At 46.1% G+C, this 26591-nt stretch overlaps 1 protein-coding gene and 1 long non-coding RNA gene across 5 annotated transcripts; one reads left to right on the top strand and one right to left on the bottom strand.

Annotated features, from left to right (window-relative positions):
- Window positions 1–1575: 1575 nt before the first annotated feature.
- LOC147914564 (uncharacterized) lies at window positions 1576–7295 on the bottom strand. The gene is made up of 2 exons (XR_015555281.1): window positions 7249–7295; window positions 1576–1773 (listed from the first exon to the last, which is right to left on the bottom strand). It is a non-coding gene; the product is annotated as an uncharacterized LOC147914564 (long non-coding RNA).
- On the top strand, window positions 6137–26116 carry IFNGR1 (interferon gamma receptor 1). 4 transcript variants are annotated; one of them, XM_087444170.1, is made up of 7 exons: window positions 6137–6282; window positions 15627–15741; window positions 16390–16553; window positions 18047–18222; window positions 19966–20155; window positions 23018–23145; window positions 24672–26116. In XM_087444170.1, exons 1-7 carry the CDS (start codon window positions 6198–6200, stop codon window positions 25242–25244), a joined length of 1431 nt encoding a protein of 476 aa, XP_087300296.1. In that variant the 5' UTR covers window positions 6137–6197; the 3' UTR covers window positions 25245–26116. The 4 variants fall into 4 exon arrangements, with proteins under 4 accessions (XP_087300296.1, XP_087300295.1, XP_087300297.1 ...); XM_087444169.1 differs by having other exon boundaries at window positions 6149–6282; window positions 15594–15741; XM_087444171.1 differs by lacking the exon at window positions 6137–6282 and adding an exon at window positions 7487–7655.
- Window positions 26117–26591: the final 475 nt, after the last annotated feature.

Raw genomic sequence — 26591 nt, 5'->3', positions numbered from 1 at the left:
ACCAAACCAAACATGCTCACTGGCCGAGTTCAGTCCATAAGCTGCTCTTTTGCAGTAAGTAGCATCAGGTGTGCCCTGTCTTTTGGAAAACGGGCTGTCATATCATAAATTGAAAGGTACTCAAAAAGTCCTTTCTCAGGGCCAGCCCGGTGGCATACTGGTTAAGTTCATGCACTCTGCTTCAGCGGCCAAGGGTTCGCGGGTTCCAATCCTGGGCGCGGACCAATGCACCACTCATCAAGCCATGCTGTGGTGGCATCCCATATACAAAATAGGGAAAGATGGGCACAGATGTTAGCTCAGAGCTAATCTTCCTCAGCAAAAAAGAGGATGATTGACACAGATGTTAGCTCAGAGCCAGTCTTTCTCACACACACACAAAAGTCCTTTCTCCCAGAACAAAATATCTTACCTTCTACGTTCTTGTGAAGACCTCCAATGTCACTATTGCAAATCCATGGTTTGACTCGTTAGCAACTGTTATAACGCTAAAATATCTAGGAGTGCTAACCCTAACGTGATTATCAAATGCTGATATCTACAAATTAATCCGTTTGTCCATCTTTACCCAGAGCCAGCTAACAGCATCTGCCTGCAGATTACAGACCTGTTCACCTAAATGCTGATGGAAGATCAAGGTTGAGAGAAGCCTTGGGCAGCGCCTTGTGACCCAGGCGGCTCTAGGTCTTGTCAGAGGGGGAGGGCTCTCCGTGTCTGAGAAGGTGCACTGAGTGGAGAGGGAGAGCACTGAGACGGACAGAGAGAAGCCTGAAGGAGGAGGTGCGAGGCCCTGAGGACAACTGCCGGCTGCTTCACTTGCCTGGTTCATCTCAGCAGCAGTTTGTCCAGCCAGTGTTTCGTGTGATGTTGAGACATTTTCTAAAAGAATGCGGGAGATGTCCTTAGTCAGGCTGACCACACATGGCTAGAAATTGTGTTAGGTAGGCTCTGCGAGGGCAAGGGACAGAGACACTCAGATCTCCTTTAGAGACAAGGGATCTTGGTGAAGCCATGTGGGAAAGTCAGATGAGGAAATAGTCACCAGTGAGCCAGTCCTCAGAGGCCACAGGGAGGGAGCACTGCAGGGGACTCAGCACAGCTCCCAAGCCTCCGGTGGTGGCTGCAGCCCCAAGAGCTGGGCCTCTCGTTCTCGCTTCCACGGAGGTCTTCTTTGCTCGCTGGTCTAGTGCTCCACTTTCTGTCCTCAACTTTGCTGCTGCTGGTTTTTTTGTTTAATGAGGAAGATGGTCCCTGAGCTCACATCTGTGCCCATCTTCCTCTATTTTGCACGTGGGACACCTGCCTCAGCATGGCTTGATGAGGGATGCATAGGTCTGCGCTGAGGATCCAAACCCACGAACCCTGGGCTGCCGAAGTGGAGTGCATGAACTTAACCACTACGCCACCGGGCCAGCCCCTTGCTGCTTCTTTTTCCTTTCCTCCCTTCCCCTGGCCACACTCCTTTCCGTTGTGGTTTACATTCCAGCTCTCTGAAAGAGAATTCATTTAGGTTGGCCTGACATTGAGTGAGATAAAATTTCAGCTCAATTAACAGAAAACCAAACTGGAAGTGGCTTACATCAATAAGGCTTTATTTCTTCTCCTATAACAAGAATCCAGAGGTAGGTGGTTGCAGACATTGGTTCAGTGGCTCAATGCTGACATCAACAACTCCGGCTTTCTTTCTTCCATTTTCAGCTGTTGGTTTTTCATCCTCAATCATGTTGCCTCGTGGCTGCAAGATGGCTGCTGCAGATCCAGGCATCATTGTGTCTACATTCAAGGCAGGAAGATTAGAGAAGGATCTAGGTCTGCAAGCTCTCCTGTTGAATCTGCCTTACACACGTGCACGCATGCACACACACACAGACTTCTACTTATGTCTCATTGACCACAAGTGTGTCATATGACCATGCTTGGCTGCCATGAAGGTTGGGAAAGTGAGTATTGAGCTTTTATAGCCTCTGTTGTGGGAAGGCAGGAAGGTGGAAGGATACTGAGAAAGGCTATTAGCAGCCAGCTAATGAGCAATGTCTGCCACAGTCACCGTCTCGCATCTGGCTGCTCTCTTAGGCAGCGCTCCCAGACAAGCCACCACCTGGAAGACCCTGCCGTCTATGGATAACTAGAGTCAGGGGTTGATGTGATACCATCAGATGTCAATGGGACAGCTTTCCTCAGAAGGCGGCTGTGTACAGGGCGAGAGCAGACGGTACTTTTAGTACCAGGATGACATCCAAACATGACTAATCCTCATCAGTGACCCGACTGCAGCTTCATCAATCACAGATGTACCTGTACCTGCTGCAACCCCACACTCATGTACAAGCTTATTGTGCTCATTCACATATTGATTCAATCAATAGAAATGGAATGATAGGCACTTGTCCAGGTGCAGAGGGTATGGCAGTGAAGAAAACAAGGAGCTGACTTTCTAGTGGAAGAGAGAACTGAAACAATTTTATATACACGCATATATACGTATATTTATGTATACAAGCACACACACATATATATAAAGAACTTCCTTAAATCTTAGAATAAGTCAAGTCCCCGTTTATGCTCCCATAATCCTGTTGTTCTCCTTGGTGATGATTACCACCATATCAGTTCTTATATACTTGTGGAGATATTATATATACCTCTCCACATGGTCATAAGGGCTATGGCAAAAACGAAGGGAAGTGAGGGACAGTGTGGAGGCACAGGTAGATGTGAGGATGAGACGGTAGAGAGTATTGGCTACAATTTATAGAATAATCAGGATTCAGAACTACATGCTTCAGCCACAGACTTTTCAATCTGCCTTCCTCCCTTACAGGGGACCTGGCAGATATCTCTGCTCTAGAGAAACAGGAAGGAAATGCACAAGAGCCAGAGCGCACAGCTGGCTGAACACCCAGCCTCCTTTCTCATTAGGTCATGTTTCCAATTTCTTAAACTATTTTCTTTGGCCTATTAACTTCCTCCAGGCCGTGTTGAGTGTGGCCTTGAAGATACAGCCTTGCACCTGATCTGACTTCAGTTTATACTTAGCCTTACCCACCCCTCACTCCACACTGGTTTCCTTGGTTTTAAAAACTCACAGATGGGGGCCAGCCTGGTGGCATAGTGGTTAAGTTCATGCACTCCATTTTGGCAGCCTGGGGCTCTCAGGTTCGGATCCTGGCCGCGGGCATAAGTACCACTCATCAAGCCATGCTGTGGCGGCGTCCCACATAAAGTAGAGGAAGATGGGCACGGATGTTAGCCCAGGACCAATCTTCCTCACCAAACAAAAAAAACTCAGACAATGTAGTGGGACTACTGTTTACTTGGATATTCTCCAGCCATTAGGCATTGGATTTTTACCAAGGAAACTGGTGCTGCTCACTGGCCTTCTGTGTGGCTATATAACACTTATATGGGATTTAAAAACATATCTTCCTCCTACCTCTCTCACTAGCCTGTGACCTCCCCAGCCCGCAGCTTTACCCAGGCTAATTCCCCCTTATCCTTCAGGTCATAACATAATTGTAACTGCCTTAAGAAAGAATTTCTTTAAAACTTAGACTAAGCTAAACCCCTGTTTGTCCTTCTGTAAATCCATCAATCTCCTTGATAACAGTTACCACAATTTCCATATTTACTTGTGTAATAGCTTGATTAATGCTTATTTAGTCTCTCATAGACTGTAAGCCCCATGAGGGCAGGGGCCACAGCTGTCTTGCTCAGGTCTATATCTTAGTGCCTAGCAGTGTTGGACACACATCACCACACTCAGTAATATTTGGTGAATTAATAAATATCTTTAGTCTCCAAGTGACTAGCACAGTGCCTCAGAAGGATAGGTACCATGCTGGACACTGATTGTGTCCAGATCCCCCTTCAGGAACAGAAGACAGCCCCACCCCCTCCGCACTGCTGGTGGTGCTGCTGGCAGAAGCTCGCAGCTGTCAGCACCCTTTGGAGCATGTCTCAGTGAAAGAAATGGACAGCCCCAAATCACGTCCCTTCCAGGGGTGGTTTGCATCCATGACTAATCAACGTTGGGAGCTGAAGGCCCAGCCACTCGTACCAACTCAAGACACCTCTAAAAGGTCATCCCAGCTCCAAGGGGTCGGCTGAAGCCTCTGTTGGGATGGCATCACAGATCAACTTCTCCCTCTGCTCAATCCTGTCTCCTTCACCTCCCTCTCACAGGGGTCAATCCAAAGAGCACAGAAGGGCAAGTCTTTCACACTAATCTCCCCTCAGATTCTACTTCCTGGTAACCCAACCTGTGATGGCTACTACGAAAATGTTTATGGAACGGAATTGAATGTTATATTCTGTCCTACTCCATCAACTCCTAAACAGCAAAGATCAGTTCTTACTTATCCTTGCAATGACTAGAAGGTGGCTTTCATATAGTGAGTGCTATGGCCTGAATGTTTGTGTCCCCCCCGAAGTTCATATTTGAAATTCTAACTCCCAAAGGTGATGGTATTAGGAGGTGGGGCCTTTCGGAAGTGCTTAACTCTAGAAGGTGGAACCCTCATGAATGAGATTATAAAAGAGGCTCCAGAGAGATCCCTCCCTCTTCTGTCAGGTGAAGGTACAACCAGAAGTCAGCGACCCAGAAGAGAGCCTTCACCTGACAAGGCTGGGACCTGATCTTGGACTTCCAGCCTTCTGACTGTGAGAAATAAAATTCTGTTGTTTATAAGCTACTCAGTCTACAGTATTTTGTTGTAGCAGCGGGAACAGACTAAGAGAGTAGGCATCATAAACACATCTAACAAAATATTCCCCAAACCTTAGTCTAGATTGAGCTAAAGCCTTCATATTCAAAGTGTGGTCTTAAGAGTCAGTGGCATTGGCATTCTCTGTGTATTTTGTTACATATGCAGAATCTTAAACCCCAACCTGAATCCGACTCTGCATTTTAACAAAATCCCCAGGCAGTTCACATGTTCACTGAAGTTTGAGAAGTACTAAGCTACAGGATTTATTAATATAAATAAAATAATCTTGCTAAAAATTCCTCTCTAGTTTGTACAGTATCTTCCTTAAGTTTTTCTCTCTAAAGTTTTGCTTAATGCTAATGTAATCATGCATTCTTTCATTCAACAAATACTAATAGGGTGCCAGAGTTCAGCCCTATGGAGGCTACATTCTCAAAGGGGGAGAAAATAAACATCAATGTGCATAGTGTAGAGTGTGGGTAAGGGTGTTAAGTGCCATGAAAAAAGGGTAAGGCAGAGTAAGAAGGATGGGAAGACGGGCTGCAATTTTAAGTTTTTGCAAAAGGCCACGACAAGCACAGACTTGCAACAGGTGAGGTAGCCATATGCATATCTACGCACAAGCCTGGAGTCTTCTAGGACAGAGGCCCGGATGGCTGGAGTGGAACGGGAGAAGCGCAGAGTAACAGGAGATGTGGTCAGAGAGGAAAGCGGGCAGATCTTACGATGAAAGCCTGCTTAATGAACCGCTATTTGATATTTAACTGCTGAAAAGGTAATGCAAATTGTTTTTCCTGCAAAAATAAAGCAGTTTTCGGCTGAGCCTATTCGACCTGGACTGTGGAAGTCTGCACAAGCCATTTCGCGGCAAAGCTTCAGGTTCCTCAACTACAAACGTAGGGATTAGAGATGGCAGTTAAGGGCTCTTTCTGTTCTCAACTCTCAGGCTCCCAGACGCCCCGACGGCGAAGCCTAATAGGATAAAACAGGGATGGTGGCTAGGCCCTGGCCTGCGCCAAGTCCTGCAGCCCCGAACACTGCAAAACCAGGAAGAGCCGCGGAAGGCGGTGCCGGGCGAAAGGACGTAACCTTCGGACCCAAGTTCCTCAGTGTCTCGTGAGCCCGGGTCGCGACCACAGGCCGCCGCGCCCTGACACCCCGCTCCCTCGCAGCCGGCTTCTCCCGGCCTCCGGCTCCCGGCGCAGCCTCCCGCCCACGCCGGTCCCCCTCTGCCCCGCCCCCGCCCCCGCCGGTCCCCCTCTGCCCCGCCCCCGCCCCCGCCTCCGCCCCCGCCTCCGCCCCCGCCTCCGCCCCCCCCCCCGCCCCCGCCTCCGCCCCCGCCTCTCCTCTCTGGCCCCGCCCGCCGTGGCCCCGCCCCCAGCCCGGCCACGCCCCTGGCGCGCCGGCCCCGGCGGCGGAAGTGACGCAGAGTCCAGGCCCGAGGGCCGCGCCGGGCCGCCCGACGTCGCTGGGGTCGCGGCCGCGTCCGTCATGGCTATCCTCGTCCTCCTAGTCCTCCTGCTGCCGGCCGGGCGCCGGGCGGAGATGGGCGCCGCGGATCCGGAGCCGCCCTCGGGTACTGTCGCTCGCGCGGGCCGCGGCGGGGCCGGGGGCCGAGGGGGGACCGCCGGCGGGAAGGCCGGCCCGCGCCCGCACCGCGCACCCCAGGCCCCGCATTCCCCGCGTCCCGGCCCCGGCGGGGCGGCGGAGGCTGCAGTTCCCTCTCCCGCGGCTTCCGTTGTTGCCCAAACACCAGAGCGCGAGCCCCGGCGTTTCTCATGTCGGTGACCGGGGCGCGGCGGCGGGCTCGCGACTCGGCCCCCGGCCCCCGGGGCGGCTCCTCGGGGCGGAGGCGCGGGTCGGGCGCCGAGAGTGTGCGGGCCCGGAGCCCCCCGGAGCCGCCCTCCCGCGGCCGGTGCGCCCTCCCCTCCCGGGCCCCCTCCCCTCCCGCGGCCGGGGCGCCCCCCCCCTCCCGCGGCCGGTGCGCCCTCCCCTCCCGGGCCCCCTCCCCTCCCGCGGCCGGGGCCCCCTCCCCTCCCGGGCCCCCTCCCCTCCCGCGGCCGGGGCGCCCTCCTCCCGGGCCCCTCCCTCCCGCGGCCGGGGCGCTCCCCCTCCCGGGCACCCTCCCCTCCCGCGGCCGGGGCCCCCTCCCCTCCCGCGGCCCCCTCCCCTCCCGGGCCCCCTCCCCTCCCGCGGCCGGTGCGCCCTCCCCTCCCGGGCCCCCTCTCCTCCCGCGGCCGGGGCGCCCCCCCTCCCGGGCCCCCTCCCCTCCCGGGCCCCCTCCCCTCCCGCGGCCGGTGCGCCCTCCCCTCCCGGGCCCCCTCCCCTCCCGGGCCCCCTCCCCTCCCGCGGCCGGTGCGCCCTCCCCTCCCGGGCCCCCTCCCCTCCCGCGGCCGGTGCGCCCTCCCCTCCCGGGCCCCCTCCCCTCCCGGGTCCCCTCCCCTCCCGCGGCCGGTACCCCCCGGGGACGCCGTCTGCAGCGCGGCCGTGGTCGGCTCCGGGACGTCAGGACCTTTCTGCGAGGGAGACAGACCGGCCTTACCGGACACCCGCCCGCGGAGCCCCGGGGTGCCCCATTCGTGCCGGCTCTCCTTGGCTTGCTCCTTAGAAGTGAAGCAAGCGCGTTTCGTCCTTCCTCGGCACGGACGTTGTGCCGGGTGTCGGGAGCACGCAGCGGGGAGGCGCGCGGTTTCTGCGTTGCGAGATCGTGGCTGGTTGTATAGCTAACGGTTGTTGAGTGCCGGGCACTGTGTGAGTTCTCCCCGCGGTGCGGTTCCACGACAGCCCTGCAGAGGAGGCACTGCCGGGATCTCCGTTCGTGGAGGAGAAATTGAGGCGCAGACAGGTCTGCCCAGCTTGTGCGGAGGTCGCTGCCGCTAATCGGGGAGCTTGTCGTTGAGCTCCGGAGTCCAAGTCCTTAACACTCAGCAAACGCCACTACCCGGGCAGGTAGTCATCCACAAGAGCAGCTACCGTGCGTCCTGATAAGAGCTTGGACTTAGGTACAAACTACTGGACAGGGAGCCGTGGGTGCCCAGCCCCCACCAGGGGAGTCAGGCAAGACTTGGCAGAGATGACCCTGGAGTTGGAACTGGAGGTGCAGAGACCTGTGTGTGCAGAGGAGGAGGTGTGAAACCGCATGTTGAGTTAGTGAACTAGTGAGCGTATTATCTTAGCTTATGAGTGTGAGCATCTGAGGAGAGACAGCATAGGTGGAGAAGTAGGAACCAGTTAATGAAGTGCCTTGTCGTGTAACAGCAGAGGATACAAACATGGCTTTGGCTAACTCAGGCAGAAAGAGGAATTGATTGGCTCAGAGAGTCCAAGCAAGAGTTAAACAGGCAGGTAGAGATGCCATTGGGGCCCCAGGAACTCAAATTGCCAAGACTCCATTTCTTATTACATCTTTCTGAGTGGTGACGGTTTTCCCTACTGGGCAGGAATCAGGGATGTTGACAGCTTTTGGGCTTTGACTTGCAGCTTTCTCCATCCTGACAAAATCCCAGGGGAAGGCGCTGATTTGCCCAGCTTGGGGCAGGTGCCAGCTTGCATGGGGAGGACGTTGTTGCAGGGAGTTCCCAGAAGAAGAGAAATGATGTTCCTGAAAGAAGTGGAGGTGCTAAACCAGCAAAATCATGTGCTCACTGTCCCTGCCTCAAGTCAGTGGGTGGCCATTGGATTGTTTTAAGAAGAGAAATGATTTTATGCAGCATCAGATATACCATTTAGAAACGGTTCATCTTACAAAATAGTTTGGGGGCGGACTCCAAGGAGGGAGACCAGTCATGGGAGGAGTCCATGAGAAGTGGCAGTCTAAATGGAGCAGAGAAGACAGTTTGAAGAACATTTAGAAGGCAGAGTCAGCAGGACTCCGTGACTGGCTGGATGTGGAAGAGAGGAGGAAGATGACTCAGGTTCCTGGCCGGGGCAGAGCAGTAAACCAGTGCCAGGCCCTCCTTCTGAGTACAGGGCCCTCCTGAGCGCGGGGCCCTGTGACCACATGATTTGCACGTACTTGGCCCCTGCCCTGGGAGTAGATTTGCCTGCCTGCCCCCATAGGAAGGTCTACTGTGGCCTCTGCACTCCAGCATTTTGTAAACACAAGGACCAGCGACCCCCCCCCCCAGTACAGTTCTCTAGATTTTTCAGTGCATTTCTCTGATTTTGTTGTGTTGCCTATGCTTTTAAAGTTAGTTTAAAATGCAGAATCCAGAGAGTGGGAGGAAAACCCACAAGGACAACCTGCCTCTGGCTCTTGGTTAGCTTCCCTGTCTCGCCAGCGCCCGGCACTTACGCATGTGAAGTGCGTAACTCTCATTAGCGCTGGGTTGGACTGTTCATCTGGGTTGGAAGTTCATCTCAGATGAGGGGACCTGAGAGGATCAGGGAAGCAGGCAAGGGAATGGTGCCAGTCTCTGGGAAATCCAAGTGCTTGGGAATGTGTTGTGTTCCGTTATGGGCTTTCGTTAATATTTCTGAAGCGAATTGACAGGGAAAATAAATCCAGGTGTGCCATCTAATAATCAGTAGTGTTTCACTCTTCACCCACTTTTACGTATGAAAATAGTATATGTTTTTTAAGTGAATCATTGGCTGCCTGCTTGCACTCTGGGTGTTGTCTGAAGAGCAGACTGTACTTCCGCCCAGATGTGGGGCACTTCACCCACCTTCTCTTTATCAGCAATGCTTTACTCATTCTCTAACTTCAGGATACTGCTCTGGGTGTGTTTACATTTTTCACGATTTTCTTTGGATTTTCTTTTTATTTATTTCAGACATTCAAAATGCTTAAGACAATGTATTTTAATTATATTCATTGAACAGGGTATTAATAATTTTCTTTTTTATTTTATTCTGATTCATGATTCATATGGACTTTGACGGGTTCACATTTTGGTTCTATATAAAAGAAAACCTAAAGAATTGAAGAGAAAAATAACTCCTTTAAAGAGCTATCTTATAAAATCTGGCAGCACATAGCAAGTGTGTTGTTATATGAACTAGATGAATAATTAATGGTTCTATTTTAATTGGACAAAGAATCAGTGAGAGTTGAACCAGAATTACATGAATTCCTGACAGGAAGAAATCAGTTTACTTGTAATTTTCTTATTAAGGGAGTGTGTTTATTTTAGATTATCCCAGTACATAGTGAGCAGAATACTAGGTATCCATTTCAGTCATGTCCATTCTAAAGAAATGATTTACTTTAATACATTGTTCAGATTTTGCAGTGGCCATCATGTGATTGTGGTAAATCAGGCAAAATTGCTTGAAGATGCTTTGAAGTCATCAGAAAACAATCATCTCCAGTTCCTATTTATATATGGAGGTTATTTTCCCCTTATTTTATTAAACTATCACAAAAAAGCTGCTTGAGCAGCTTTTCTTGATTAAAACCAAGAAAACTACAGATTGTCAAGTCTGCACAGAGCTTCTCTAAGCCTTTGTTGTCTCACTGGTGAAAGTGTGTATAACAGCATTACCTCCCTCCTAGGGAGGCTTGGTGCCTCACCTAGATAAGACCTAGCAAAACTGGGCACGTTGCTTGTCCTGTAGTCGTGTTTTTAGTATATGTCAATGATTACCATTCACTAAGGTGCGTCGTTATTTTAATAAATACATTTTTATGTATTAAATTGTTTTAGTTATATATGAGAAATTGTGTTGGCTTTTTAAAAAACAAGCTCATCCCAGTCAGTGTGAGAAATTTAACTAAGCTCAGCGGCTAGCTCCTTCTTCCACCTTTTTCCTGTTTTTCAGATTGAAAAGGCCTCTTTAGTTTTTTCACTTCCTAAACTGTTTCTCAACTTAGAGTGAGTTAGTCCCAAAAGGGAGTTAGTCTTGAGAAATGACTTCTCTCAGGGACGAGGTGGGTCTGGTCCAGTTAGGAATCATTGGCATGCCAAGGAGACCCCCTGGATGAAATGGAATAAACAGGAGCAAGAAGCAAATCCTGCAGTTCAGGTCAGAAAAGCGGCTGAGCAGATGTTTATTGGGTAAGCCCTAACTTGGTGGTGGTTTGAGTGAAAGATCTGGGGGATTCTACTTAATTACAGGGTCGGTATAAGCCGCTATTTGATATGCCCATCTCTTTAAAAAGAGAAGAAGAAAAGTGTTTCATTCACCTCTGTTTTAAGGGGGAGAGAGTGCGGGAGAACCAGAGTAGGTCCTGAGACAGGCAGGAAGAGAAGACTCGGGGGGCTCGGGCTCGTGACCTGCTTGCGAGCTGTTATATAGAAGGTAAAACAGACCTGAAATATTGTAGGCGTCCTCACTTGAACCCTTAGTTCTGAAACTCCTTTTCTGAAGGTACAAGAAAATAATGGAAGGAAGTAGAAGATAGACTGTTTTTCCATTGGTTGCACTAAGTGATGGATATGACTCCTTTCAAAGCCCAAAAATATTGAAATGTTTCAATTAAAAAACTTTTATGAACACTTGAAACATCACGTGCAAGAATCCTCAAAATGTCTTTATTCATCTTAAATCTAGAGGACCCTGCTACTAAGAGAAAAAGTTGGAAAGTATTAAGAAAAATAGCCATTTTATCAGCACTTAAAATCATTCGGGAGGTAGGTTGTGATCATAAATGTGTTCTGAAAAAAGTGCAAAAGTCTTGATTTGATATTTTTCACTTTTTCCACCTGGATTTCTCATGCCATTTCTTATTTTTCAGTGTAAGAAGAAACCTTGAAAACCCCCTTGGCCCTGCATCTTTTACTGTGGGGAAGGTGTGAGAGCTTTCCTCTGAGAGTTTTCATTCAGAAAAGGCTCTATGCTTTACTTCGGAGCATTTGTTTTTGATTTGTAGTGTCAGATGACTTGGAATCCCCCCAAACAATCGAATTATTGCCCACTTTATCCTGCTTCTTTCTACTTCTCAATTTGTCCTTCCTGGAGAGAGGCTAGTAAGCAGATTGTGGAGTGGTGTCTACCGAGTACGGAGCTCTGTTCTGCCGTAGCTGTGTACAGTCTGTGTGCTGTTGTGTTACGATCGGAGAAGAGCTCCTGCGCTGCCCCTCGTGCAGTAGAGGCACAGCTGCATTTGGTGGTCATGGATGGGGCACAGTGGCAGCCGGCACTGCTGTCACCATGCATGCAGAGGGAATCTGGAGGTGTCCGGGGTGGTTTGCTTCCCCTCCACCACCTTCCTGGCGGTTATTACAGAGCTGTTCTGGCTGCTGTTTCTTGGTTGTTTGTGGCATCCGCACTGCCCCGTCTAGGGGCACTGCTTCGTCACTTGCTGATGTTCATCAGTGGTTCCTGCCCCTCCCTTGCTCGTTTTCATATCCTGTCTTTTCTAGTTTATCATGAGGAAATGGTTGGTTGTAACCAGAACTCTTTTTTTCTGCATTGTAATTAGAGTGTTTATGAAAACGGATGCTTCTCTCCTGTGTTTGGTTTTGTTAAATCCTTAGCCACTAGTTGTAGAGGAGTTCTGGGAAGCAGATCTTAAAATAGATTTGGGCAGTGTGCAGGTATAATGCATCAAATAACTTTGAACCCATTTCCAAAGACAACGTAAGTTACAGAAAAATATCCATCTGGGCATTTTTAAGAGATGGGGAAATCTGTAAGATTATTTTATTTCATGAGATACTCGGTAGGATCTTTCCTTAAATTCCATAGATAATACTCTCTTGCTATTTGTACATATATTTTTATTGACATAAGGTGAATTCATTATGAATAGAAGTTTGCTGAAAGCATTAATTATTTTAACCTGAATATATAACAATTTAAACTTCAGGTTATAAAATTCCGAAACTTAACGAGAAAGCCACTCATGTCTGTTTATCGTGTGCTTTTGGCAGAGGTGACAAAGGCAGGTCTAATAACTGCGTGGTTTCTCTTCTGGTAGCATTCAAACCACAGGTCACATCCTTTGGTGTAAATATTCAAAACGCTCTCCTTTAATCTGGTAGTGATTTCTGCCAGCTGTAATCCACTGAAAGCTCTTCCTCCTACCAACCTGTCTGTCTGGATTGCTTTGAAAGCTGTGATTTAAGTCCTCGTCCTAGTCTGACCATGTCAGGCTTTTTTTTAAGCTGTGGGAAGCATCATTTGATTCACATTAAACACTAATCTGATGCTGCACGAGGGTACTGTTGTTTGTGGTTCTATAACGTGTGATTCAGTAACCTCTTCTTAAATATAAGTGCACTTCATTTGATATTCTAGTCTATAGATTGACTTCTACATGCCTTTTCCTCAAATACAGGAATTTCAGGTTGAGTATATAGAGTTAAAAAGTCATTTCTATTGAGAATAATTTTTTTAAAAGAGACTTAAAAGGAAGTGAAGAACTTGTCTTTCTTGGAAACTGGAGGAAGGAGGATCCGTCTTAGTGTTAGTGTAGTGGTGGGGAGTACTGACACTGTTGCCTTCAGCAACACGGAAGGTAGAAAATGTGCCCAGTGGGCCACGTGACCTGGCTAAGGAGGTTTCCAAGCCAAGTGTCAAAGGTGCCCTGTGGTTTCTTCTCGCTTCTTAAAGTACAATGCAGGACTAGAGAGAGTAATCAAGGGAAGGACTGTGGAACCAAAAGAAACCAGATCTGATGGTTTAAAAATTCTCAGCCTCTGGAGAGGCAAAGATGCTAAAATTAAGAAATGGCTTCTGAGGGAAGTTCAGGTTCCTTATGAGTTTTCTTAGCATCAGGTATGCCTCCTATCTGGTTGCAGAATTATGTTTACATGTGTAATTATTATTTGATATTAATGTTGAATTGAACCCTGGGGCAGGGGATGTGCCTTTTCTTTCTGCCTCAACCGTAGATCGTAAGCCATTTGAGACTAGGTTATTTCATGAAGTTGAGGTGCAAACCTACCATATTAAAAGGATCCCATAAGGAAGCCTCAGTGTACCTGGTGTGAGTGGCCATGGAACTCTGCCAGAACCAGGAGAGAAGAACCAGGCTGAGTCTGACAGGACCAGTGCCTCCTGGCTCACCTGCGAGGAAATTGCTCAGGGAGCCAAAGATGCGAGGTGCCAGCAGCCACCAGCAGTGTTTCAGAAGAGTAGGCAGAAAAATTGTAGGTGTCTGATCCCTGGCTGCAGGGAGAGCATATTATAAGCACAGAGTATGTGAATCTGGGAGACATTCTTCCAGCTTCATGATCTCAACCTTTTGGCACACATTGTTTGGTAAGTAATATGGAAGTTAGACCTCTTGGCAGTAACCAAAGCTATTCATTGAAGGGGAAGCCATGAAATATATTGGTTTATCAAAAACTATTCAGTTTTTAAATTAGTTTTTCCTCCTAAAAAAAAAAATCCTAAAATTATGAAGATGTAAAGCAGGGTTTCTCAACCTTGGCACTGTTGGCATTTTGGACTGCCAGAATGTGGAGAGCTGTCTGGTGCGTTACAGAACGTTTAGCAGCATCTCTGGCCTCTATCCTCGGAATGCCAGTAGCACCCCACCACTTCCACTCAGTTGTGAGAACCAGAAATGTCTCCAGACAGTGCCAAACGTCCCCTGGGGGACGAAGCCATCTCCTGTTGAGAACCACTTGTATAAAGGAAAAAGTAATCAGAGGGAAAAAAAGGCAGCAGTAGAATTTTAATTGCCCATAAGTCCATCTTTTTTACCTAAATAACTCTTGATCCGTGTTTTGCTTTGTGAAGATAAAGCAAGTGTTAAATAATTGTAAATTAAAGCAATGTATACTAGTTTGGGTTAGAACATTGGAATTTTTTTTGGGGAAAAATGTAGGTGTTTGTTTCAGCAGCGAGCAAACATGTTATGTGTCTGAAATGACAGCTGAGCTGGCAGTGGGGCGTCTGAAGTAGCTGTGAGGTAGCCTGGCCAGGGAGGGCCAGACCTCCTGGTGTCCACCCAGCGTGTCCTTCTCAGCGGAGCAGTCCACGTGACGTAAACCCTCCGGGCACTTGAAAAAATGCACGTTTGCCTCAGAATTTCTGAGGATGAGAATCAGTTAGGTTTGGAAGCCACGGCACCTGACCACATTGCCGTTCCTTCCTTTGTTTTAATTGTCTAAGTCAGTCATGTTAAATGGAGTTTTCCAGATAGGTAGGATTGAATAACCTTAAACTTTGGGAAATGAAGTGACTCTGTCACTTCATGTTCATAGAGGAGGGAAGGAAGGGAGGAGAGGTGTGTGGGCAGTTTTCCAGGGGTGGCAGACGACGACCTTCTACACTGAGCAGGGGAAACGTGGCTCCTTGAGATAACTCGATTGTGGTTTGGGTAGTGTCTGAGTACAGGATGTTCAAGGGACTCCTCCTCTTCTCTCCTGGGACTCTTTCACATCTTATCGACAAACGTTTTCTGACATGGTTTAAAGGAGCAGAGGCACAAGGACCTGTTGGTATGTTGTGTAAAAGCCCTGCACTCCGGAGAGCCACGTGTTGATGAAACTGTAGTGGCCGTTGCTCCTTCACTCTGTCGTCAGGCATCGAGTCCTGGCCCAGAAAAGCTAGTGAAGGTGGGTGATAGTCCTGGGTGGAGGCTGAGAGCCCAGTGGTGTCTTAGGGTGAAAAGGACTGTCCTTGGTGTAGCCACTTCTCTAGAGGTTGAATACAACCTGTGGTATTGAATACAGAAAATTCTAGTGATGAAATGAATTGAGGATTATTATTACAATAGGTAGTGTGTTTATGTAGAAAAAGTCCTAAAACCTTTTAGGAATTTAGTGCCTCATACTATATTTGTCTTTCCGTTATGTCACAATGTTGTTTCAGTAATTTAAAATGAATCAGGCCTCATCTGTACATTTTTCAATAAAATTCATTCTTTAGAAATCTACAGTTAATTTAAATAATTTCATTATCTATTCTGGGGAGTTCGACTTCTCTTCGGAATACATATTTGGCTAACATGGCTTCTTATAACACGGTTTTCTGGTGTTAACTTCTTAGGCTTGTCCATTTTACTCTTTGACTCTCTGACAGTGCCGCTGCCCGCCCGCGTTACCATTGAGGCCTACAACCTGAACACCATCCTGCTCTGGGACTATCCGCCCATGCCACAGACGGCTGTCTTCACCGCGCAGGTGAAGACCTACGGGTGAGCCCCTCTTGGGTCCTCTCCACTCTGTTCTGTCTGAGTGCTTGCACTTTGCATAACTGTCTCTGTCCGTCCTCCTTCCTGCCCATGTGGCAAAACTTCCTGAACTGCTCCTAGACTTCCAGAAGTGCCAAGGATGTAAATTAGTTCTTCTCAGACTACTTCCTGCCTCTGAGTTCTTCTTCCTGTCAAATTGAAGTAGAGAAGTATCACTGACTTCCAGGATTTTAAGGCATGACAAATACAGCTTACATTTCTGTATTAAAAGTCTTGTCATCTTACTTCCTAGAGTGTGTGTGTTGTTGAGGAGAAAGATAAAAATTTCAAAAACATTTTTAACAAGCGTTAGGGAGTCTTTGTAATGTGTTGGATTCTGTAACTAAGTAATGATTATCTCTGTTAATAGAATCTAAAGTTGTTTAAAGAGCAGATTTTTAAAAATTACATGTGGAATGTTTGTAGTTGTGCCTCCTTCTTGTCATGGATTTGTAGTACCTCTAACGGAAGAGTGAGGGCCTCCTGCTCTGTCTGTCTCCTCCGTCCTCTTCTCATCCAGCTTCTTCCGACAGCTCTGTGCTGTCAGGGAAGAGCACAGGCAGAGACAGCTCACATCTGTGTGTTAATAATAATAATTCCTCCTTCTTGTAGGAATGCAGTGTGGATTGATGCCTGCAATACCTCTTATCATTATTGTAATATTTCATCCCAAATTACTGATCCATCAAGTTCTCTCTGGGCCAGAGTTAAAGCGAGGCTTGGACAAGAAGAATCGGCCTATACATACTCAAAAGAATTTATCTTATGCCGACAAGGTGAGTAGAACGTAGACATGACTAAATTTTAAATTTGGAAATACTTATACATGTGTTCTGTGTACATTTGCTTTTATCAGCAGTTGCTAACAATTATCACAATGCCCAAGAAGCATTTGGGAGAATTTAGGGGGTCCATGTCTTCCTCTTCTCCCAAGCCCACGGAACAGGGCTGAGAGGCGCCATCGCTTTGCCCCTCTAAACCATCCCGTTTCCCCTCCATACAGTAGGGTCAGTGCTGTCCCCTCCCTGTCTTGTCTGTCGTTCCTTTCTGAGTCACATTCACGAAGGACTGGGGCAGCTGCTCTCATTCTTCCTCTCTCCTTAAGTCCTCGAGGCCTGTGGGGGTTACCAACTTAATACATTAAAAAACTCCAGAGTTCCGTCATCCCTTCCAGCCCAGTGAGTTTCAGCTCTTCGCTGTTCTGGCATCCCGTTCCTGTAACCCGGTGTTTGTTGTCACCTTGAGCTCCAGAATCTGGAGTGCCAACTCCTCTTTCCCGCCTAGCACCCTACCTTGTAGCTGTTAGCCCCTCACTCCACTGGGTGGCAGACGCCTTTAGTCACGTGGCTTCTCCCTCGTCTTCCAGTCCTTCCACTTGCCTTCTGGCTTCACTCCCCTCCGTTTCAGCTCCATGCTTTGTGACTGCAGCCACTGCCTTGGTTCTGTGCCTGCTTTTCAGGTAGTGCCTACTTGGTCTCTTCCGCAGGCCCTTCCTCTGCTTGCCCTGGAAATGGTTTTATTCCCCAGAGTCCACACCTCTGTCATCTGATAACTATACCATCTGCGTGTCAGCCTTTTCCCACACAGATTTATCAAGGGCATACTATGTGCCCGAAAGTATGCTAGACCCTGAGGATACGTTGGTGGGTAGAAACAGATCTGCCTGGCACACGGTGTGAAGAATAGATGAATGGTTCACCAACAGTGTCTCAGACATCCAAGATACGTAACAAATATTTGTTGAATGGATGACTATCTAGTTCTGATTTTCACAATAAAAATTGAAAGTATTTAGCAAACTTTTATAGAGCCGTCACCCCAAATGTCCTTAGATGTTGGAAATATAGAGAGTTTTGCTGAGGGTTGAAAGATAACTAAAATGCCTTTTCTGAAACATTTTTTTAAAACCCGGTTTTTTAATTTAGGCCCAAAGATAAAGAAAAAATAACTTAATATAGCTTCTATTAATGTCAAGGTTTTTTAGCAAGATTCAGACCAACTATTTGTCTTTAGGACCAGAAATGAATTTAAACTGTTAAAGAGGAGTTCAGATTAGATAAGAATACTTCTTGCCTGAGATTTATTAAACATTTCTTTATTAAGGACACTTAGAATATCTTCTAGATCTTTGTGGAATGGTTTAAATGTGGTCCCACTTTAGAACAACAACAACAAAAAGTAGGTTGATTGATTGGTTTTGATGGTTTCATGTAATATGCTGTAGAGTTCCAGGGCCTGTTATAATTCCGATTCTTTTTGTCTCCCCCAGGGAAAGTTGGACCTCCTAAACTGGATATCAGAAAGAAGGAAGACCAAATCATGATTGACATATTTCACCCTTTAATTGGCGTAAAAGGATTTGAGCCAGAAGCCATGTATGATGAAGAAAGTACTTGTTACATGTTCACATACAAGGTGTATGTGAGAATAAATGGAAGCAGTGAGGTATGTGTTTCTAGTTCATCTTTTTCAAAATGGAAGTCTTTCTCTGGCTAGCGTGAGTTGTCTCTGTGTCTAGTGTAGTGAAAGTAGAATGCTTGTGAATGTTCAGGCAAGACTCATGGCTCCTGGGTTTGGTAAGAATGGAGAAATGTGTGAGCGCAGTTGAAGGCACTTGTCCTAGAGCCAGTGACCAGCACCAGCCAGTAAACACGTGGATGTTTTCTTTGCCTCGTTTACCGGCATGGCCCTCATCTCGGGTTTCCACCTGTATGTCTCCATTTCTCTACTGGTGAGATGAGCGTAATTTTCACCTTTTCTTCCTTGTTGGTAGTAATATAGAATAATATGAAGCTGTAATTGGAATCATTGTTTTGGAAAGACAAAGCTAACGCTCCTGCCGTGGGGATGTGCTTATCTCCTGGCGCTGCTGTGCGGACCACGCGTTGGTAGGACGTGCATTCTGTCCCTCCATCTCCACACCCTGCCCCTTACCTGAGGGTGTTCATCAGGCATGAGCTCTGCCTTCCAGGCACCGGGAGGTGGCAGCTCTGGTGTAAGTGCTGTGGAGGAGCCAGAGCGGGGCGGGCTGGTCTGAGCGGGCCTCCCTGGGCAGGTGTAGTTGGAGCAGGTCAGGAGGTGAGCTTCGGGAGCGTGTGGGGAGAGTGTCAGATGAAGGACCTGGCATGTGAAGGGCCAGCAAGGCCCGGCAGGGTTCGGCAGCAGGTGAGGTGGGAGGGTCACTGGGGCCCCTTCTGTGGGGGCGTGGTGGGGACTTGGCTGTCTTCTGAGGGAGATGGGTCGCCTCTGGGAAGCCTGAAGCGGAAGAGTGACGTCTGACTGAGGTGTTTAGATAGCACTCTGGCTGCTCACAGAGTTGTCTTTCTGAAGTGTGGATCTGACCTCATAACTTCACTGCCTAAAACCCCGCAACAGACCCCCGTCAGCTACAGAAAACCATCTCAGTGCTCTTTCAGGGCGCGGCCCACCAGGCCTTGATTTGGCCTCTGGCCTCATTCTTTCCAGCCTGCCTTCATCCGTGCCGGCCCTGCAGGCCATGCTCTTTCTCCCGAAGCCCTTCTTTCCCTCTTTGCTTTGGCAAAGTTCTCCTCATTCTTCAGGATCCACCGGCATACCATCTCCCCTCTGAATTCCTTTCGGACATGGTGGCTTCTCCTCTTCCGTGCTCTGGCCGTCCCTCCTTCCATCCAGTAGTGCTTTGTGGTACCCGTTACTCTCCTGCACTGCTTTCTCATCTGTCTTCTGCGCTCTCGCCTGGTTGTTGACATCACACTGCCCTGCCTTTACATCAGGGCCTTGCACCGGTGACCCACGCACCGAGGCTGGTTGAATGAATGATAAACTCCCAGAGATGCTTCAGTGCCTTCTACGTATTACTGCCAAGAGGTCCTACAGCCTGCATAAGACTGTTACTATTCTTCTTGTAAGATGCTTTTATCTCTCACCAGCTAAGTTTCTAGCACTGTAGGAATAGGACTGATGAACAGCTTACAGTGAGCATTCCCGCCATCTGAGTGTGTAAACTTACAGTCCCTATAAAGAGTGTTCTAATGGGTACGTAGCATCGTGCTGTTGGAGTAACAGATTGACTTACTGTTTGATATCAACACTGTTTGCAGACATGGTCAGCTTCATCACGTGTATGTTTTCTTCAGGTGTCTGAGCAGGATACGTACGGTGGTTTTTGCAGATTAAAGGAGCCATGCATGTCGTTTTTTTCCTGTACAGACCGCAGAGCGGATGTACGAGTGCAGGGAAGATGACTGCAACGAGACGCAGTGCCTCCTGCGTGTCCCCGTGTCGGCCCTGAGCTCTCAGTACTGTGCCTCCGCAGAGGGCATCTCCGAAGAGTGGGCTGTCACCACCGAGAAGTCCAGAGAACTTTGTGTGACCGTCGTCGACGAGAACAGCCTAGAAGGTACGTTCTTGCCATTTTTTCCTAAAGATAAGGAGTGATAACTAAAATAGGGTAATGTGAAAAGAGGCAATTTCAATAAATCTCTGCTCTTTTAAAAATATTCAGTGGTTCCATTCCTCAGAGTTCAAAATTAAAAATAAGGCCATTTCTCAGGCATTGAAAGATACAAAACAACCAATTCAGAAAGCCGTGCAATGACCTTTTTACCCAGAAAGAGAGAAATATAACAAAACACATAAAACTCTGTACATAAATGTCTGCATTTCAGGATTATGCATAATAATGTCAGTTTATTACTTCAACATAGCAAGATGTTATGTATCCATTAAAATGTTCTTTATGTTGGGGGTGGCCCTGTGGCTGAGTGGTTCAAGTTCTGTATGCTCCACTTCAGAGGTCCGGGTTCTCGGGTTCCGATGCCAGGCACAGACCTGTACCACTGATTAGCCACGCTGTGGCAGCGTCCCACATACAAAATAGAGGAAGATTGGCACAGATCTTAGCTGAGGGTGAATCTTCCTAAAGCAAAAAAAGAGGAAGATTGGCAACAGATATTAGCTCAGAACTAATCTTCCTCGGCAAAAAAAAAAAAAAAAAATTTCTCTATGGGGATAGTAAGTTAAAAAATGGATTAGCAGGAAAGTTCATTGACGTGTGTGACATGATCTAGAGAAGCACTGGAAATTAATATCCAAAACTAAATACAGATTAGTTTAAATAACGGGTTGTGTGTCATTTTTATAACATTTTAAAATCATTATTTTTATTTCATCTTTTTTTTCTGTGTGGGGGACACATATAATAAAACTTTCAAACTGCAATTCTCAAGTGACAGGTATCTTAACAAAAATTTGGGCCTTTCTTTTCAGTTATAAAATTTAAATGTTCATTAAAGATAATTTATAAAATATAAAAGCCAGAAGAAAACAAAATTATCTGTAGTCCTACCATCCAAACAAATACCCAGTTACAGTTTGGTGGTTTTCTTCCATCCTATTTTTCTCTTTTTCTACATAGCCATGATCATATTGTATAGCATATATAATTTTGTGTATGTACAATCTTACATTAATCTTATCCATACTTTCCTATGTTACTTCACATACTTTGTTAATATTATTTTTAACGTCTGCAGACTTAGTTCATCATGTAGATTGTATTTTATTTAATGTTCCCCAACTTTTGGACCTTCAGATTATTTACAGATTTTCTCTATGGTAAATCATGCTTTTAGGACTATCTTTGTGTTTATATATTTTTTCTGATTGTTGGGATGGTTTTAGAATATATTTCCTAGGTTAAAAAATGTACAGAAATATTATGATACATATATCTTTTTGAAGAATGGAAACCTAGGCTGAAGAATCAGACCAAACACCTCAAATTTATAGTAATAACTTTAGGCCAGGGCCGGCCCCATGGCTTAGTGGTGGTTGGGTGCTCGAGCTCCGCTACTGGTGGCCTGGGTTCGGATCCGAGGCGTGCACTGACGCACTGCTTCTCCAGCCACGCTGAGGCCGCGTCCCACATACAGCAACTAGAAGGATGTGCAGCCATGACATACAACTATCTACTGGGGCTTTGGGGAAAAAAAAAAGGAGGAGGATTGGCAATAGATGTTAGCTCAGAGCCGGTCTTCCTCAGCAAAAAGAGGAGGATTAGCATGGATGTTAGCTCAGGGCTAATCTCCCTCACACAAATAAATAAATAAAAATAACTTCAGGCCATTATACAAGGGTTTCAGATAGGTGACTTAAAATAATGCAGTGCTTTTTTGGCCAACTCACATTATGCTATTTTGAAAAATAAAATCCTAATTAATTCACAAAATTTGAAGTAATGCAAATGCCCCAGATTTTATTTTATTTTTTTCTTAAAAAAGCCTGGATTATAAAGCAGACTGATACTGTGGCCACCTGGCGGCACAACCCTGGCTGGTAGCAGCCTCCCTGCCTGCCTGTGCTGCTGGACTCCATGCTGGCGTTACTTACCTAGTGATTGTATCTCTTACTGTTGTCATCATTCACTTTCCTTCACATCCTGTAACAGGTGTAACATGAGCATGCTTTTAGTAGTAACTTCCAGGGTTACTATTCCAAAGCAGTAACTTTGGAGTGGAAATTAAAGGTAATAAAATGCCGTGAAAGAGACCGAATACCACCACGGTATGTCGAGTCCTATTAATTTGGAAGAGAGGACTGTGAAAACAGTGCTGAAGATTGTGCCATGAAAAGAAGAGCAGCGTTAGAGCAAAGTCCACAGTAGTGATGGCAGATGGGTGTGCTCCAAAACAGACCTCCGTTTATCTTGTTCTTTGTGTTGGTTTGCGTTCAAGGGGACTTTATTTCTGCGTGACTTTCCTCTGTGTGTGCATGTCTGTCTGTGCGTGTGTGCATCTGTGTATAAGTATTTGCAATCTTGAAATAATATAAAATGTAACAAAATTCTGAAGAGTGGGGCTAAGTTATGTCAAGAGTTATAGACGTTGCTAGAATTTACTTCTAAAGAGAGAGAGTTTAAATATCTTCCTTTGTCTTTTTAATGAGAGAAAAGTGTAACTCTGGAAACACCCTATATTTGGGGCTTTAAAAAAATTGTTATGAAAAAGCTATTTTTGCCACCTTGTTGTGGCAGTGCAGTCACAGATGTTTAGAACTTCTGTGCTGGGAAGAATCGCCCATGTCGAGGACAGGTACCCAGTTTTGACTCATCTCGCCTGCCTTCTGGGTCAGCTCCTTACAACTCTGGCTGCATTCATGAGCTGACACGTGAATCTGTGGAAGAGTAGCACTGAGACTTTGCACTGTTTGGTGGGTTTGTACTGTTCCATCTGAATTCTGATTTGTGATTTCCCCCTTCCAGGTTCTGTTTGGATTCCAGTTGTTGCTGCTTTCCTGCTCTTTCTAGTCATTGTCCTGGTGTTTGTGTATTGTCACGTTAAGAAGACAAATCCGTGTAAGAGAAAAAATGTCACGTTACCCAAGTCCTTGGTAATGTATTTAAATATTTTTTCTTGAATTACCTACACTAAAATGTTAATTTGAACCTTTGTGATAGTTTTTTAGATTTTTCTTTTTAAAGTAGAAGCATGTTCAGCAGCACATCACCTACCATCAATTACTCAATCCAGCACATATCCAAAACCACGTAATTCTTACTACACACAGGGTACTTTTTTATGCACAGGGCAAAAGCATAGTTAGAGAAGTCTGTTAAGGAGCCTAACGTCGAGTGGGAGAAAAAGGTAAGTGTTGAGGAGATGGGTGTGCAGTGTGGTAGGTTCAAAGATAGAGCTTAGATACATGCAGCGGGGACGTCGTCCACCTCTGGGGCTGGGTGGTGGGGGCTTCGCGGAAGCAGTGATGCTGGCAGTCCTGAGGCACAGGTAGGAGTTGTCCAGGTGCTCAGGGGCAGTGTGTGCTGAGGCCCAGCATCCAGAAAGCATGGCTTCTGAGAACCTGCAGGTACGGAAACACTTCAGTATGGTTGGAGTGTAGAAGAAAAGACAGCCGAAAAGTGAGACTAGACTCAAAGTTTGACATTTTAATGTCTAACGTTGAAAAGCCTTTGTATGATGAACGTTTAAAGGTAACAGAATGGTAACTATTTGAACCAAATATGACAGGAATAATATCTGTGGTATGCAAAGGGCACATTTAAATTTGTTATGAAAACACTGCCTCTAAGTGAAGTGGATAAGAACTATCAACAGTTAGTAGACAAGTCACGTATGAATTATAATATTTATCATTACTAGTAATGAAGCACAAAGCAACCTTGGCAGTGTGACATTTTACACCCACTAGAGAAGGAAAAATAAACGTGAATATCCAGGTTCATTTTTCAAAAACATTCCAAAAATAAATTGGTGGTTGAACTGGTAGATGCTGGTGAAAGTAACGGAGCCCTGGTTGAAGAGAAGCGTGCGGTGGGCACAGCGTGGTGGTGTGGACGTGCCACACCCTTGGGCTTAGTCATTCCACTCAGAGGAATTGATTGTAAAAAAATGATTTCCTAAGTAAAAGATGTGTAAAAATATTCACTTGATCATGTGCTGTAAATAGTAAAAATTGGAAACACTTTAACATCTATTAGAGAAGTTATTTAACCATCAGTATAAAGAAATTATATGAGCTAATGGCAATTATAACAAATATAAAAATTATGATTATGAAGGCAGATGGTGAAAATGTTATATAAAATAAGTAGATGTCCTCCCATTACAAATGTAATGTGCAGACATGTGGAAGGTAATGCACGAAAAGCAATGTATATTGGTGAGATAGTAGGTAACTTTTTAAAAATCCTAAAAACCCGTTTTTCATCTTGACATATAGTATATTTTCATTAAAAAGAAAGAAGAGGCAACCCCCAGATCCTATTATACTGTTATCCTAATTATGCCATTTAATGGTACATTTAGTTGTCCATTTCCCTTAGGCCATGTTTTTTTTTGAAGATAGGCACTTTAGTTTAATAATTCATTATTTTTAATCGTTGATTTCTCTTCCCTTAGCTGTCTGTGGTAAAAAGCGCCTCTTCGGAGGCAAAATCTGAATCAAAACATATCTCACCCATCACCTACCAGCCAATCGTCCTGGAAGACGAGAAGGCAGTCTGGGAGGAGCAGGTGTCCCCAGCAACAGTTTCTGGGCTGCCTGCTGAAGAGAATCCAGGAAAAGAAGAACCCGGAGAAGAGCTCTCCAGTGAGACGGGAGTGGTGGCCACTGAAGGAACTCCTGACATGGCCCCGGGGAGCCCTCTGACCCCAGTAAGGACAGAGGGTTCTGTCCGCTTAAGTAGTAACCAGTCTGAACTCTGCAGCGGTGCTTTAAACTCCTATCATTCCAGAAATGGCTCTGATAGTGGCGTTGTGGAATCAGACAGCTTCTTATCTGACTCCGAATTTCCCCCAAACGATAAAAGTGAAGTAAAGACAGAAGGACAAGAGTCCCTAACGCTGAGAAACACTACTACCTCCTTCGGTTACGATAAACCACACGTGTTGGTGGATGTGCTTGTGGATGAAGGTGCTAAAGAGTCCCTGATTGGTTACAGAGTGACAGCAGATTCCCACCGGTTGTCGTAAGGTGGACCCAGCTGCACCAGCTGTGAAGGAGCTGCTCTCCCGCTTTGAGTTCATGAAAAGATCCTGATTTCTGGAATTGTGTTTGTTGATATTAACCAGCTGGCATGTTTTGGTTTAGATAAAAGTTTGCAGAGCCTGTTTGGTCTGAAAACTGCAAAAGCTCTTTGAAAAAAACAAACCACCCTTATATATATATACAATGGAATACTACTCAGCCATAAAAAAAGACAAAATCGTCCCATTTGCAACAACATGGATGGGCCTGGAGCGTATTATGTTAAGTGAAATAAGCCAGAAAGAGAAAGACAAACACTGTATGATCTCACTCATATGTGGAATATAAACCAACACATGGACAGAGAAAACTGGACTGTGGTTACCAGGGGCAGTGGGGGTGGGGGGATAGGCACAAGGGGTGAAGGGAGTCGTATATATGGTGATGGACAAACAAAAATGTACAACCCAAAATTTCACAATGTTAGAAACCATTAAAACATCAATAAAAAAAAAAAAAACCACCCATTGTCGAGCATGGACCTCTCCGCCTGCACGATCAGCGGTGACAGCGAACAGTCCTTGATAACCCTGCTCCTGCAACAGAGGTGGTGCCCGCCCGACGTCCTCTCTGACCACTGCAGTTGTGTCGCAGATCTTTCTTTTCTGTGCCCCCGTATGATATTTTTTGGAGGTTTGTGTATATAGTATTTTTATGTACTTGCTTTCAAAAGAAATCCTGGAAACTTTTCAAAATTACATTTAAAATCAAATTCAAACCAATAGAATTAATAAAGAGTATGTAAAGAGAAATGTATATATTTTTTATGGAGCATACTGCATGTAAATATTTTTAAATAAAATATTTTTAAAATTCATTTTTGTATTCATTTATTCAAGCACTTAGGCAGTTAGTTAACTAGAGTATTTTTCATCCATTTCCTTGTTTGCATGCATTAATGCTATAGAATTTATTTTCTAATTATTCATATCTAATCTTTAAAATAGTCCTAAAAATAATTTTTTTAAATGGTCCTTTTATGTCTGTATTTCAGTATTTGAGACCCAGTGTGCAGACCACAGTGCCAAGCTGTTTGGGGACGGTTTCTCTGTAGAGCATGTGGATTGGGAGTTTCTAGTATAAAGATGGTGGTCGAAGCCACAGAGCCAGTGAAGGTTCCAAGAGACGTGTGGGAGACTTCCGCCCAACACAGCAGCTCTTGGGAATTACCAAGAGGATAGAAATTTGGGACTCGAATTAATTGACCAAAAACCATTTTTTAAATACAACTTACAGGACTAAATTAACAAACCATGGAAAAATATTTCTACTCATTTAAAAGTGCAAATTAA

The sequence above is a fragment of the Ceratotherium simum genome, chromosome 19, assembly GCF_057802395.1.
Source record: "Ceratotherium simum simum isolate JZ-2026a chromosome 19, ASM5780239v1, whole genome shotgun sequence".
Taxonomy (NCBI): domain Eukaryota; kingdom Metazoa; phylum Chordata; class Mammalia; order Perissodactyla; family Rhinocerotidae; genus Ceratotherium; species Ceratotherium simum.
This window is presented reverse-complemented; position numbering and strand designations above follow the sequence as displayed.

Coding starts and splice junctions, on each gene's coding strand:
- IFNGR1 (XM_087444169.1), top strand. CDS start 6,198: ATGGCTATCCTCGTCCTCCTAGTCCTCCTGCTGCCGGCCGGGCGCCGG. Junction 6,283..15,593: donor GGATCCGGAGCCGCCCTCGG/GTACTGTCGCTC, acceptor TTAACTTCTTAG/GCTTGTCCATTTTACTCTTT. Junction 20,156..23,017: donor CGACGAGAACAGCCTAGAAG/GTACGTTCTTGC, acceptor TCCCCCTTCCAG/GTTCTGTTTGGATTCCAGTT.